Source organism: Prionailurus viverrinus, chromosome E3 (assembly GCF_022837055.1).
Source record: "Prionailurus viverrinus isolate Anna chromosome E3, UM_Priviv_1.0, whole genome shotgun sequence".
NCBI lineage: Eukaryota > Metazoa > Chordata > Mammalia > Carnivora > Felidae > Prionailurus > Prionailurus viverrinus.
This window is the reverse complement of record NC_062576.1, coordinates 5799613-5814893: the sequence shown is the minus strand read 5'-3', so window position 1 is coordinate 5814893 and position 15281 is coordinate 5799613. Positions and strand designations below refer to the sequence as shown.

Below are 15281 nucleotides of genomic sequence, written 5' to 3'. Positions count from 1 at the left end.
TGAGAGAGAGCCAGGGAAAGGCAGAGAGAGAAAGAGAGAGGGACAGAGAATCCCAAGCAGGCTCCACACTATCAGCGTGGAGCCCAATGTGGGGCTTGAACTCACGAACCTTGAGATCGTGACCTGAGCCGCAATCAAGAGTTGGACACCAGGGGTGCCTGGGTGGCTCGGTCGGTTACGCGACCAACTTCGGCTCAGGTCATGATCTCACCGTTCATGAGCTCGAGCCCCACATGGGGCTCTGTGCTGACAGCTCAGAGCCTGGAGCCTGCTTCGGATTCTGTGTCTTTCTTTTTGCCCCTCCCCTGTTGTGCTCTGTCTCTCTTTCATAAATACGTAAACATTTTTTTTTAAAAAGTTAAAAGAAGAAAAAAAGCTGGACACTCAACCAACTGGGCCACTCAGGTGCCCCTCAAACATATTTTAAACGTAAATCAGAGCTCAGAAGGCTAGAGAAGAATAAGCAGCAATCTCCTTTTGGGTTCACAGAACCATCATCTCCGATAGGACTCAAAGCCCTTTTTTACAAAACATTAATTACAAAAATTACATCAATGGTCTGAGCCAAACACAATGTGCTCCAAAGAGCTGCGGCTATTCAAGTGGGACCAGGAAGGTTTCGGCACAGATACATTATACTGACTGCTGCTCACGCACACCCCCGACCACCTATAACCCAGCCCGGGGGCGGGGGGCTGAGGTGGGAGGGCAGGCCTCTCAGAGCACTGGCACCCCTGTTGTGACCCTCTACAAACAGACGATGCTGGCCTAGCAGACCCTCCCCTCCCCTCCCAGGGATGGGCAGCGGGACCCACCCTGAAATCGCACAATCAGGACCACAGCCCGAAGCTGACATGACAGGGGAGCGCAGAGAGACGTCAGTGGGGAGACGGACGCCGTCTGCCCCCCGCTGAGCGATGTGCAATTTTTTACATTCTCTGAAATTCTGGAAATGGTCTCCGGACCTCAGGCTGTATGCGGACATCCTGTTCCCCGGTTCTGGTCTGACCGAAGCCCAGCTCTACCCTCGCTCTGACCCGGGGCGTCCCGGACAGCTTCTGCTTACACACCCTCCAAGTACTCTCCGGAACCGTCACGCAGACGGCGCAGCCCGGGCGGTGAGTGGGGCGCCGACGGACGGACCCACCTGTGCAGGAAGTGCAGCTTGTGCATGGCGGCCAGGCCCGCCGCGATCTCGCAGGCCATCCGCTGCAGCAGCATGGTCTGCGAGTCCCCCCTCACGTGCTCTTGCTCGTTGCGCAGGTAAGCTTTTAGGTCACCCTGCAAAAGGCAGCGCAGGTCAGTTTCCAGAGGGGACGAGGCGAACACGCTGGCGACCACACACGTGCCTCTGCCCGTGTCCACTATCATTTATTAGAACTCACAAAGATTGGACCTTAATAAAGAGCAAGTTCCAAGTTACAAAGAGTAATTCCACCCAAATACTTTAAAAGTATAGAAAACACTATCATCTTTTAGGATCGTTCTAACCAAACGTTAGTTTATCTTTAAATAAACTATCAGTTTAGATGAACACACGTAAAACCAAACAGTAAAACTTAGATAATTTCTCAGTGATGCACAATCTAAACTAAGTGCAGAGGTACAGAAATTTCCAGGTAACTGAGATGATACGGAGAATAAATGGTGCCACATGTGCACTGCCTGTAAGGATTCTAGGACACACACTGCCAGACAACAGGTCACAAAGGCTACTGCCAGAGCACTCGAGAGCGACGGGGAGGGAGAGAACGAAAGAAGACCGGCCGGGGGGGGGGGGGGGGGGAAGCATTCTGAGTGCTGGCCCAGTCTCTGCCAGCTCCCCCAGGGCCCGGTGTGGCCCCGAGACCGCTCGGAGACAGAACATTCCGGAAAATGTTCCCTCCAGAAAAACGCATAAAGTTACTAAGCCTATTCAGAGTCTGGCAGCGCGGACAGGAAAATGAACAAACTCACACCGGACACCTCCTGAGGCACACCCACCGCAACGCCAGGCCCTCCAGGTATCCCTGCCGGACTGCCCCGTGTTACTCTGCCTCTTTTTCAGGACTTTATTATTAAAAAAAATTTTTTAATGTTTATTTTTGAGAGAGACAGAGAGAGACAAGAGTATGACCAAGGGAGGGGCAGAAAGAGAGACGCACAGAGAATCTGAAACAGGCTCCAGGCTCTGAGGTGTCAGCACAGAGCCCGACGTGGGGCTTGAACTCACAAACTGCCAGATCATGACCTGAGCCAAAGTCAGACACTTAACAGACTGAGCCCCCCAAGCAGGCATCCCTCTTTCAGGACTTAAATTTAGGACTGTATGTTTTGGGGAATACACGTTTAAGGAAATAAAATCTTCCACATTCTCCTTATCACCACGAGTAAATATTTATTGATCGGACTTAATTCCCAACTAAAGCTTTATATAAACAGTTAACAAAATTTAGAAAGCAAGCGAATAGCTTTCGATTGTCATTATACCTGGGTCAAGTAACGACTCCTGAGGAAGGTAACCAACTAAAGAACAGAATGCATTTCTTGCAACTGTCAGGAAAGAGCAAATTTATCCAATTCTACCCAGAATAAAACCTTAGAACACAATATTCCATGACAAACGTTTGCCTACCTTTAACTGCACACCGCAGTGTAAATTCTAGGCCCGCTGCAACATCTAAAGGCTTTCGTTCCCAGTCTCAGTGGTTTTTATGTGAATGATAATGTTGAAATTAATAATTACTGCCACCGGAACTTCTGAGCAGTGTGCCAAGCACCGTGCTGGGAGTGTCTACACCTGCTGCCTCGAATAATTCCCGCAATTTGAAACATTTCCTGGCTGTGGAACTGAGGCTCAAGGAGGTTAAGAAATCTCGACGAGGCCACAGCCAATAAACGGTGGGGCCGTAGCTCTACTGTTTAGTTTTACCAACCTGTCAAGAAAATCCACTTAGGGTTGCAGATCAAATCAATTTACTTTATAAGAATGAATGTACAATAACTTCATGTCAGCCACATGCATTTGTCGGATCCCCCCAAACTTAATGGGACTGCTCTGCCAGGGAAGCAGTTTCGTGCCCTCGGGACCCGTATGTCCTACCTCTTATTTCCTCCCAGATGTGACGCTGGAATCACAAGCCGCTCCAGGAGAGGAAGAGACCCTTCTTGCCTTTGAATAACACATGTCCCAGAGAGCCTGGGAGACTAGATTGGTTAAGGATTCGACTTCGGCTGAGGTCATGATCTCGTGATTTGTGGGTTCGAGGCCCGCGTCGGGCGTTGCACTGACAGCATGGAGCCTGCTTCGGATTCTGTCTCCCTCTCTCTCTGTCCCTCCTCCATTTGTGCATGCTCTCTCTCAAAAATAAAAATACATGCCCCTTCCCACCCCCACCCCACCTTCCCCCAGGCTCGGCTCTACCCGGTGTTGGAGTGGGTGGGAATAAAGACGGAGTCTCATGACAAATACATTAATCCAGACTAAGACCAGCAAAAAGCTCCAGGCCTACAGGCTAATGAGATTTTCATAAGGTGGCCCACATGGAAACTAAATATGAAAATGAACAGCTTTTTATTTACATTACCAGTGAAATGGCAACTTAAATCCATTTGTCCAACCCCTTTCCTGCAATATCCATCTAAGAAAAAAATCACCCTCACACAAAAGTAGCATTATGCTGTGCTGTATCTGGCCAATTCTCAAAACAAACAGAAGCTGCTGGCAAACAGTGAACACTTCACAAGTGACTCTGGCCATGAAGGGAGAATGGCAGAGTGGGTGGAGTTATTTTTCAAGGTTATGTAAAGTGCAGTTGAGCCCTGAACAATGACGGGGTTGGGGCACCGACCCCCGAGCGGTGGAAAATCCACACAGAACTTCAGACTCTCCAAAAACTCAACCACTAGCAACCTGTGGTTGACCAGAAGCCTTACTGATAACAAAGAGTTGCTTAACACATATTTTTATGTGGCATATATTATAGACTATATTCTTATAATAAATTAGGCCAGAAAAAAGAAAGTGTGGAGAAAATATATTTACAGCATATATTTTACATATATTTACAGCATATAATTTACAGCATATATTATAGACTATATTCTTATAATAAATTAGGCCAGAAAAAAGAAAAGTGTGGAGAAAATATATTTACAGCACTGGCCTGTATTTGTCGGGAAAACTCTACGTGTGGGACCTGCCCGGCTCAAACCCATGTTGTCCAGCTGGACCATCCATCACCATCCACGGTGCTCAAGGTGTCTTCTCTCCGCAGTAATTCACCCCCCAAATCTCACCAGAAGATGCACAACAAGCACAAGGGGATTTTGCTTAAGAATGTTACCGCCCCTAATGTTTCCAGCTTGGCCTCTCGCGATCCCAACCCCCAGCCCCCAACCCCCAGCCCGGGGGACAAAGTCAGCAGTTAGCAAAACGCTGGCAAACACACCTCTAAGCTGCGTGAGGAGCTGACACCAATGATTACGGAGGAGCCCGATGGGACTCGCAGTGGTTTGTGCAGGACCCAGGGTTGGTTCTATGTTCTAGAAAGACCGTCGGCTGTCCTGGTGCCACCATTGAGAAGAAAAATCAGCGTAAAATCTTTAATTACGGTAAAAATGTTTCTATTAAATAAATACCAAAACTGGATTCATTCTATCCAAAACAGACAAAACCGTATTGAGACGCCAGGTTTACTTTATTTATGTTTGCGTGGTACTTGGTGAGCAGACAGGGATTATTACTTTGGTCCCTTATTTAAAGAAAAACCCACCAAGAACAGCAATATATTCTGAATTAAAATCGTTCCCTTTATCCAAGTCTTAAAAAGTTCTCAGATCCTCCCCCAAACCCTCCCAGAAAGCCTGGAAAAGAAGGACGTGTGACACTAGGTGGCAGCAAAGCGCCGCACTCAGGACTGCGCGGAGCCGGGGCCGGGAAGGACTTCACGCACCGCACTGAGCGGCCCGCAGACCTTCAGACAGAGGCGCACTAGTGTCCTCTTAAATTCCAGCCCGGGCCACCAGGAGGGCGTACGCAGCTTTCTTCGGGGCACCGGGAACCATGAATTCATTTCATCACAATGTGAAAACGCAACCAGTGAGGAGTTCTAGGAGTGGAAAATTACAGTCTCTTATACTTTTAACAGGAGGACTTTGGGGGAGAATTTATGATTTTTAAACGAAACTGGAACGAAAGGGTGCAAGACCGGCATAAACAGCCACATACTCGGCCCCCGCTGACAGAAGGAAATGTCCACACGAAGCCAACGCCCCAGTACCCGTCCGGCCGTGTCCCCACCCGCCAGAGGCTGCTTCCTCGGCCCCGAGCCCTCACCTGCTGGCGTCCATCCCCTGACGCACCAAGTGCCGTTGTTACGGATTACTCACCCCTGTGCTCACACGCTCAGACACCCCTCAGGTCGGTCCAACCAGGAACCAAACAAGCCTCCCTCTGCCTCCACACTCCTCCTGCCCCGGCCGTCCCATTCCCCCTTCTCCCCTTCCCCCTTCGCACGTGCACTCTGAAGCCTGGTCTGCACCGGCTGGCCCACCTCCCGGGATCCCACTCCCTCATGACCCCGTCCCCACGTCCCCACGCCTCCCCCACGCTCCGCCGCTGCTGCCCGCCCCCCCCCCAACCCCTCACCAGCACTGCCAGGGTAGAGCCATCCCTCCCCCCTCCCCCCCCCTTCCCGGTCTCCTCCTAGCTCACTGGCATGCCTTTTCCAGGCCCCTGTGCTGGCCCCTCCTCCTCTTGCTCATCAGCGAGTGTTGGCACAGCCCGGGGCTCCATCCATCCTGCCACTGCGGACACTCATTCTCGGGCGACTCTACCCACCCCAAGGCTTTAAAAATCATCTCTAATGCACTTCTCAGGCTCAAAGCCCTCCTGAGGCTTTCCTCCCGAGCCCCAGACTCATCTTCCCAACTGCTGACTTGACGCCCTCTCCTGGATGCCTTCCGAGGCACCTCGAGTCGAGCTGGTCTGATGCAGACCTCGGACAACCTGCTCCGTCTCAGGAAATGGCATCGCCATCCTCCCGGTGGGTGAGACCAAAACCGAAGGCCTCGTCCTCGAGTCCGCTCTGTCTCTAGACGTCCAACCCATCGCCAAGTCCCGGGCAAGGCCTACTTTCACCAAAGCCCAGGGTGGCAGCCAGGCGTGAGGAAGGGAGAGGCCACCAGCAGGGCCCGGGGACACCCTCGCTGTCAAGCCTGATCATGCTGCATCGTCGTCCTCTCTGCTGCCTCTGGCCAGGGGCCCTGTCACACGCGCCTCTGTTCCACTGTTACCCCACACCCTCTCTTCTTCATGAGCTCTGTGGGGGCAGGGACATGTCATTCATCTTTGTCTGCCCAGCACCTAGAAGGCTCCCCGTGCATGGGCTTACTTGATGAACACATGTGTAACTAAGACATTAGACTAAGCCCATTAACTAGGCATCTTCTGTACGAAAGGACAGTTCTAAAGTGCAGGTTCCCCTCTGGTGGAAAAAACATGTACAGCCGTTAAACCACGTGGTACAGAAACACACAGAATAACGTTAAGCCATAAATTAAAATCCCTACTTTGCCACTGGTAATCATGTGACCTGAGGCAAGCCAATTAACCAAATAAAGAAGAACAGAAAGCCTGGTGCTGAAGCCTGGGTTTGGCCCTTCAATGAGCACCTTCATCTCCCTCAGCCTCAGTTTCCGTATCTGTAAAATGGAGCTCCTGCCACCCCACCTCACAAGGGCTCTCAACACCCACGAAGTGAGTAACGGATACCCCGTCCCCAGCACAAGGTCCGGCACAGACCGGCTAGAGCTATCCCTTCCTTAGGCCTCTTGGTGGGCATGGCCAAGGTTCCTTCGGCTCTAAGAGCCCATGATTCTAAGCGGCCCTGACTCCTGACAAGAGGCGGACTAAAGCAAGCCCCACAGAGGAACATGCAGCACATCAAGAACCCCAAACGGACTTCTTTCCCATTCTCATGTGGCTACTGCTAATTCCTTTCAGAAACTCGTCCTCTGCTTTATCGGCGATCAGAAAGCCAAAAAGGGAACGCTCCCTCGCAAAGAAAATACTGTCTCTTGCTTCAGAGTCAGGTGACAAGAGTCAAAGAAACGGATGAATCTTCAGAAAGATTAAGACAGAGCAACGTGTAACCTGCACTCCTCTCTCTGCCACCTCGGCCCTCGGTCTGGGCTCCAGAGTGGCCTGTCTCTGCTTTTCACCCTTTCAGCTCATCTTTTCCAGCAGACATCAGCCTGCCTCTCTCACCAGGACTTGCGTGTCCCCGGCTCCCCAGGGGGACAATGACTGAGGGGCTGTTCCCGCTAGGAGGTCTATCCAACTGCTCTTGCATGCTGAGCAAACTCCTTCTCCAAAGTTAGCCTTCTCCAATGATCCCAGTTAGAACTGCTATACTTCTCCTTTTTTTTTTTTTTTTTTTTTTTTTTTGTAAAAGTAATCTCTACACCCAATGTTGGGGTTTGAACTCATGGCCCTGAGAGCAGGAGTTGCATGCTCTCCCGACTGAGCCAGCCAGGTGCCCAGAACTGCCATACTTCAATACACACTACTCAGACCTTTACTCAATCACTAACTGCGATCAATTTAAGTAACTAAATATGAATAGAAATAGCTCCTATGTCTTGAGTACTTACCATGTGCTCCAAAACTTACTTTGCCAGCTTATTAATGGTCAGGGTGGTCTACGGGGTAGGTGGCATTATCCCCATTTTACAGAGGCCTAAACTGGGACTTAAAGAGGTCAGGTAACTTTCCAGAGTGACACACGAGTGGCAGGATGAGCATCTGAAGGCGGGCCAGCCTGGCTCTCCAGGTAGGAAACACAGGGACCCGGGTGACCCGCCTGTGTTCCCCAGGGCGCCGGGCACAGCTCCTCGTACCCAGCTGGTGCCTGGTACGCTTCTGTTGAATGAGCGGTCCCTACCCAAAAGCAGTCTCCTTGCCTGGACACTCACGAGCGAGCGGTGTGCACCTTCCATGGCAGAAAGCCGGAGACAGCACCCCGCAATCATCGCTCCTTCCCTGAGCACGGCACCATGAGCGTTCCAAACTGGTGGCTACAGTCCAGCTACCAGACTCGCTCTCTCTTCGTTTTCTTTCATAAAAAGTCTAAGATAAAGTGCTTTTTCAACAACAGACCGGTAATTCCACATCACCAGAATGACTTAAGTGCAAAAATATCCTCTCCTTTCTATTTAAAAGATGTTATCGTTGCGTATGATCACCGCCCGATGACGACTGAAAGGCCAATGTTCATTCAATAGCTCTTGACCTACTAAGAACATGTGAAGATAGTGGCTCCTTTCACTGTGGCCGCAGCTGCTTATGACCAAGCCCAAGCTATTACCCTCTGTCCTCTGGATCCCTGCCAGTGGGCGGTTTTGCTTCAGGTGACGCCCCTCTGCTCTGGATGGCCTATTTCTGGGAGGGCTGTGGGGCATCCAGGCCGGGAGCAGGGCTCAGCACTGAAGCGAGGCTTTGGTGTGTCAGGGGGACATCCCCGCAGGCGGGTGCCCTCTCTGGTTCACCGGGATGATGCTACCTGACCATTCCTGCCACGGAGCCACTGCACACACTGAGCCTGGGCAGAGGGACTTCAGAGCTGGTGACCCCGCTCCCTCTGAAGCTTAGCAGGGCCCAGAGGTGACGAGCCCGAAACTGTCCAATGACACAAACGTGACCCTCGCTGCTAGGCAAGGTGGAGGGTTCCCTGGGTCAACAGCCTCTACTTGGACAGGAGACTGGGCACTCGGAGCACTTCTAGCATCCTGCTAGCACAGGGACCAGCTGGGATGGCACCTTAAATAACAGTAAGTAGTCATCGATTTGCACGTGTGTGGTAAAAACTGGTAACGTAACACTACCATCTTAACCTCTGGTAAGCGCACAGTTCAGGGGCATTAAGAGCATTCACGCTGCGGCGCCACCGTCACCACCGTCCTTCTCCAGAACTCTTCATCTTCCCAAACTGAGACTGTGTCCCCATTAAGCACACTCCCCATCTCTCCCAACTCAGTCCCCGGCAACCACCATCCCACTCTCGGTCCCTGTTGAGTCTGACTGCTGTAGATGCTTCATAGGTGGAGCCACACAGGATCCTCTTCCAGTGGTTTGGCTTATCTCACTGATCATGCCCTCAAGGTTCATCCATGTTGGAGGTGTTAGCATTTCCTTCCTTTTTAAGACTTAGTAATACTCCACGGTATAGACTCGATTTTGTTTACTTACTCATCCACCAATGGACTCTTGAAGGGCTTCTACCTTTTGGCTAATGCGAATCATGCCGCTATAAACAGGGGCATGTGAACATCTCTTTGAGATGCTGCTTTCCGTGATTTTGGATATATGTCCCTCCAAGTGAAACTGCTGGGTCGTATGGTAACTCTTGTAATTTTTTGAGAAACAATGATTGCTTTCAAGGTTTTGTTGTTGATCAATGTACCGCTGGGCAGTGCACTTAAATTAAAAATAGCTATTAGCTCTGCACCACCAATGAAAGCTGTTGGTGGGGGTGAGGACCTCTTTCCAAACATCTAGCTACAGGAGTGAACATTCTCCCATGACGACTTAGGGGGTTCACATAAAATGTTTCAAGGAGTCGTATTTGTTGAACGGGTGTACAAAATTAAAAAAAAAAGTTTTATTTGTTAATTGTGGAGGGCTATATGCATAATCCTCACCCCAAAATACGGAAACCAGTACAACTTTAGGTAAGTTAATATTCTCTGCATACTCAGTCTAATAAGTACTTGGAGAATATGCATTTAAATGTGAGACCTAAATGTCCTGGGTAAAAACCATATAAAAAGAATGTTAACAAAAAGCACGTATTTATTATATTTACATAAGGGGCACCTGGGTGGCTCAGTCGATTAAGCGTCTGACTTTGGCTCAGGCCATGATCTCACAGTTCATGGGTTTGAGCTCCGCGTCAGGCTCTGTGCTGACAGCTTGGAGCCTGGAGCCTGCTTCAGATTCTGTGTCTCCTCTCTCTCTCTTTCCCTCCCCTGCTCATGCTCGTTCGCGCTCTCTCTCTCTCTCAAAAATAAACATTTTTAAAAATGTATAATGACAAAGATACAAAGAATACTCTTGAATCTTGTCAATTCTGACTTTTTTATAGTAATTGTAAAGGAGCTGTTTGTGTGCTTTGTAATGTTTCAGTTTCTTTATAAAGTAGGTTAAACTACTACTCCCAAAAAGAACAAGCAGCTTTGTGAAAAAATGAATTAGAATAGCACTAAAACTAAACCCATCGCCTGAACCATTTAGAAGACAACAAAAGGTGAGCATCCAGAAGCTTTTACCATTCCAGGAAAAACAATAATGTCTAATAAAACTTCCAGGAATAGACGGGGCAGACAGGGAGAGAGAGAAAACCCCAAGCAGGCTCCACACTGTCAGCACAGAGCCTGATGGGGGGCTCGAACCCACAATCCGCGAGATCATGACCTGAGCCAAAAACCAAGGGACAGACACTTAATCGAATGAGCCACCCAGGCGCCCTGAGATAGTTTTATAATTACGAGAATTGTGGTATTTCAAGTAGATATGCTCCCTGCCGCATTTTTGTTGTGTTTGATCAGGAAGAGTGTTTTGATTGTTATTTAGAAAAAATATCAAGAGCTTAGGGACCCAAAAGAACCACCATAGAGTGTCTCAGAAAACTACAACTCTGACTGCAGACTTGTCTCCTCACACAGAGACACTAGACCATAGGGCTTCTCAAACGCTGTCCGCACAAGAATCACCCGTCACATCAGTTAGCCTGAGCCAGACTAAAAGGAGCAGTTCTCATGTTGTAATAACCGAGGGTCATAAACATTATGACTGATAACATTGAGATAAAACAAAACGTAAATGCAATAAAATAATCAGGAATGTCATCGAGTACGTCGTCGTCTTAGTTCTCACGCCTCCATTCAAAGGTTTATCGGGCTAAATAACCACGATCACATGTCTGCTCTCACTACCAAGGAGGCCTAGAGGACAGTGACCGAACTCTCCCTCCGGATCCATGGATCCATGTGGGAATCCGTCTTCCAATAGCAGGTGTTCAACAAAGAAGCACCCTTGATGTTCGGAGAAAATGTGGGCTTGGGACAAAAAAGCAAATGGGATTTCAGTTTTCCTCACATGGAGGGAAAGCTCTATGAGGTCCCAGCTTCTTTGGGGGAGGGTTAAAATATTAATTTTAGACTTAGTCAAATTACATACGCATATTGTAACTTCCAGTGTCATCGTACCAAAAACTAAGAACAGTATCTAAAATCCAAACTAGTAGGTGCGAAAAACTGAACCAACCACCACCCCCACCCCCCCAAAAAAACCCACCAAGAATCCAAAAGAAGGCTAGCAGAAAAGCAAAACAGAAAAACTGAAACAAGTAGGTAGGAAAAATAACACAAAATAGGTACATCAAAATTCCAACTATCTCATAAATGCAATAAACATAAACGGACCACATGTTCCATGGTAAGTGATCAAGACTGACAGATTAACAAAATTTTAACGATAAGCTATTTTCAGGTGATGTAAACCAAAGGACTTAGACACACCAGGCAAATTCTAACCAAAAAAGGCTGGGATAACTATATTAATATCAGTAAAGCACAGACTTAATCCTCAGTAATGCTTTTAATCTTATGAAGAGTCCCTTCATAATAGTGAAAGCTTAAAATTACAAGACATTGCATCAATTCTAAATTTGTATCCTTGACACAACATTCAAAGCAAATACAACTAGAATTATAAGGAAAATCTGTAATCAGAGCAGATTCTACTATGCCTCTTAATAACTGATAGAAAACAGACTCAGACTCCTCTATCAATGCCCTCCCAAATCAGAAGGATGCAGGAGATTTGAACCACCTCATATGCTTGACCCAGAAGACCTATACAGATACACTTGCACAGAATGTACCAGAATATGCATCCTCCCCCTCCCAGCACCTACAGAGAATATAAAATACACTGATCCTAGAGTGAAGCTGAATACAGCCTGGAACAGAGCTGACGTACAAGATCAGTGAGAACCACTCTGCTCTCAGCAGTCGCTGAGACTGGGGGCTACTCTGATATAATCCAACGAAAGCTAATATATCAAGTTTATTAATTTTCCTTTGTAATTGACTACCACTGCCAACAAGAGGAATATTCAAATCACACTTTGGAATTAGAACAAAAATCCACAATGGTTACTGCCCGTTTTAATTTTGCTGGCTGAAAATACTGTCTGAACGAACTGGGCGTTTATCTCGATGTACTCCCACCTTTCCGTGCCCGATCTTAATGTTTTCACGTTCTGAAAACTGAGGCGATGCAAAGAAATCAATCAAAACCCAGTTTTTTAAAAAAACATGTTTACAGGAACTTTTCACATAAAAATTAGTATTCATAAAAACCGTGTTTGTGCAGCTTTTAATGCACAAACTGCACACACACAGTTTTTCCAACTTATAAATCTCAGTAATACTGTCATGCGAAGAAGTGAGGCTATTAATTTTGGGTTAAAAAAAATCATCTATTTAAAAATCTAAACGGCACGTACACTCACTATTTTAAAAGCCTGGCAGGTCACGGGTACTCTACAGGTACAACAATTACCTCATTGGGGAAAAGTGTTTCAAACTGCCTAGCTGAGGTCAAGACCTCAAGCTCTCGGGAAGGGGATGCTGGAGATCCAAACTCTGGCTCTGGCATATCCTTGATGAATAACATTTTCTCAATCTCCGTGAGCCTTACTTTAATCATATAGAAAGTGTGGACAAATATGATTAGATGAAATGCATGTGAACAGCTCAGCATAGGGATGGAGTGTAAAAACAACGCTGACGTAAGTGTCCGTCAGGACTGTTTTCAAAAGGTAAGGACTTAGCACATTGTAAAGTTTTTAAAACGGGGGACAGAAGTGAAAGCAGTCCCTCATCCGGCATTTCTATCTGTCAAAAACACTTGGGTGTCACGTTTTGAACGCCTGACCTTGAATTTCCACTAAAAACTTACCAGGTCACAGAACTCAAACACCAGGAGATAGGGAATTGCTTCTACACATTGTCCAACACACTGAAGAATATTTGGATGCTGAAGAACACTGGGGAAAAGAAAAGTCACGTGTCATTCATGAGGGAGCACACGAGTACACCTGTTCAGACGGTAATCTAAATTTTAACATTCATCACAATTTAAATACGATACATTGCAAAGTCATTTTAAACACCTGGTCCTCAACAGACCCCGGACTATGTTTACAAAACACATCTTAAGGTACTTACTAGTAAGGCTCGCCATTTTTCAAAAAAGTATCTTGTTCCTTTGGGCTCGCGCTCGCTTTTAACTCCTTCACTATTACTCTCGCTACACTAGTGCCTGTGTAAATCTCTCCAAGAAGGACCTAAAACAAAGAACAGGTTTTCATCTCACTTCCATCGAAATGGTAAAGAAGCAGGTCTCACTCATCAGGAGATGGAATCCAGGAAAATAAATTAAGGAACAATCAGAAGGTCCTCTATCATGAAAATACTACCTCAGAAAAAGCTTGTGAAATGAAAATGTTTTCCTTGTTTTAAACTGTTTACTGGATATGGACAGCATTCATCTATGTATCCGTGTTTCTTTTCTATTTATTTTAAAAATGTACTATACTTTCACAAATATTACCGGTGACATCACAGAAGAGTTATTTACAAGTTCAGTTCAAACAGAACTCAAATGTTTCTCAAAACACTTCAGCTGGGTTTTGTTATTTTGCCTCCTTCACATAAGAGAAAGTAAAGGGACAAACAGCAGCGTACAAACATATTATCACAGCATTGTGACTTTAAAAATCTACGGCATCGCAATTATTCCAGACCTTTATCTTATACCGAAACCTCAGTTAAAACACAAGGAAAAAATAGGCCACCGAAAGCAACAGAATACAAAATGAATGAAAACGAGCAAAGGAGCACACGACGAGCAAAATACCAAATACAACACTGGGCAATACAGAGGTGTTCCAAAAATACAATACTTAAGATGAAAATGACGATGAAGTGAAAGTTTTCATTTAATTCAAGAATGGCCAAAACTAAAAGCCTTCTTTTTGAAATAGTTTTTAATATTTTATCGAGTTGATTAACTTTAATGCCCTGGAAATTGAGAATAAGTGAACAGCATGTATTGTGTTTATTAAAGAATGTAAGGGCAGAAAAAGAAACAGACAAGAAATTCTGATAACCTTGTCATATTCCTGGTTTCAAAGGCTAGCCTGCACACATCTACTATAAGCCTAACACTGATCAGATATCAATTCCAGAAAAGATCAGGATAATCTCACTCTCTCTACCACCGCTGCCATCATCCTTGGTCTTCAATGTCAGCAGGGACAATTCAGTCAACATCTTGACCTCTTAGGTTTTCTACCTCACTTCCAATACTCTTTTCTATGACCCAATCTTGGCAAAAAACTCCCACAGGTCTAGACCTAGCTAATAATTGGATCATGTCCCAAACCCTGAATTTTAAATGTTTTTATTTTTGAGAGAGAGAGAGAGAGAGAGACAGAGAAAGAGAAAGTGAGAGGGACAGCGAGAGAACGAACACAAGTGAGGGAGGGGCAGAGAGGGAGAGGGACATAGGATCCAAAGCAGGCTCCATGCTGTAAGCACAGAGCCCAACATGGGGCTTGAACTCGTGATCCGTGAGATCATGACCTGAGCTGAGGGCAGACACAATTGACTAAGCCACCCAGATGCCCCCCTAACCTTGAATTTTAACTTCTCCTTCTCTACCAGTCCTCTGATTTCCAGCTCACTTCAACCGTCTAACCCAAGAAGTGCACAACCTGGCCTCCAGATCCATTCACGACAGCAGCCCTCTACCACCTGCCCTACCACAGGGCCCCCTCCCCTCCCTGGCAGCTTAGGGCCCGTGATCCTCCACTACCGCCACCCCCTTCACCACTCTTGCCGAGGCCTAGGAGCTCAGCCAAACCCCGGTGCCGCTAACACTCAACTACCTGCCTACAGTAACGCCGAATGTAGACAAAACACGCGCACACGACCACGGCGACCGGCCTCGTTTCAAATCTGTGAGGGTCCTCAGCATTCCCATCCTCCCGCTGCGTTCCCTACCGGATGGATTTCCCGGGAGGACTCTTTCACACCCTCTCCTCCTGTTCAAACCCCCAACGTGTCTTTTGACTCCTCCCTTTCAAACTGGCCTCTGTTCACTGAATAAAGTAACCAGAAGTGGACTTCCCCATTTTATACCAGCACCTGTACCCACACGCTGCTTTTAT

General features: G+C 47.2%; 1 protein-coding gene across 3 annotated transcripts in view; it reads right to left on the bottom strand.

Moving 5' to 3' along the window:
- Nucleotides 1-15281, bottom strand: part of LMTK2 (lemur tyrosine kinase 2) — an 81459-nt gene that overhangs the window by 31055 nt on the left and 35123 nt on the right. For all 3 annotated transcript variants that reach the window (XM_047837942.1, XM_047837943.1, XM_047837941.1), the window contains exons 5-7: nt 13276-13394; nt 13007-13094; nt 1148-1281 (exon numbers count right to left, since the gene is read on the bottom strand). In XM_047837942.1, the coding sequence (XP_047693898.1) occupies nt 1148-1281; nt 13007-13094; nt 13276-13394 (341 nt within the window). The remainder of the gene's footprint in view (nt 1-1147; nt 1282-13006; nt 13095-13275; nt 13395-15281) is intronic.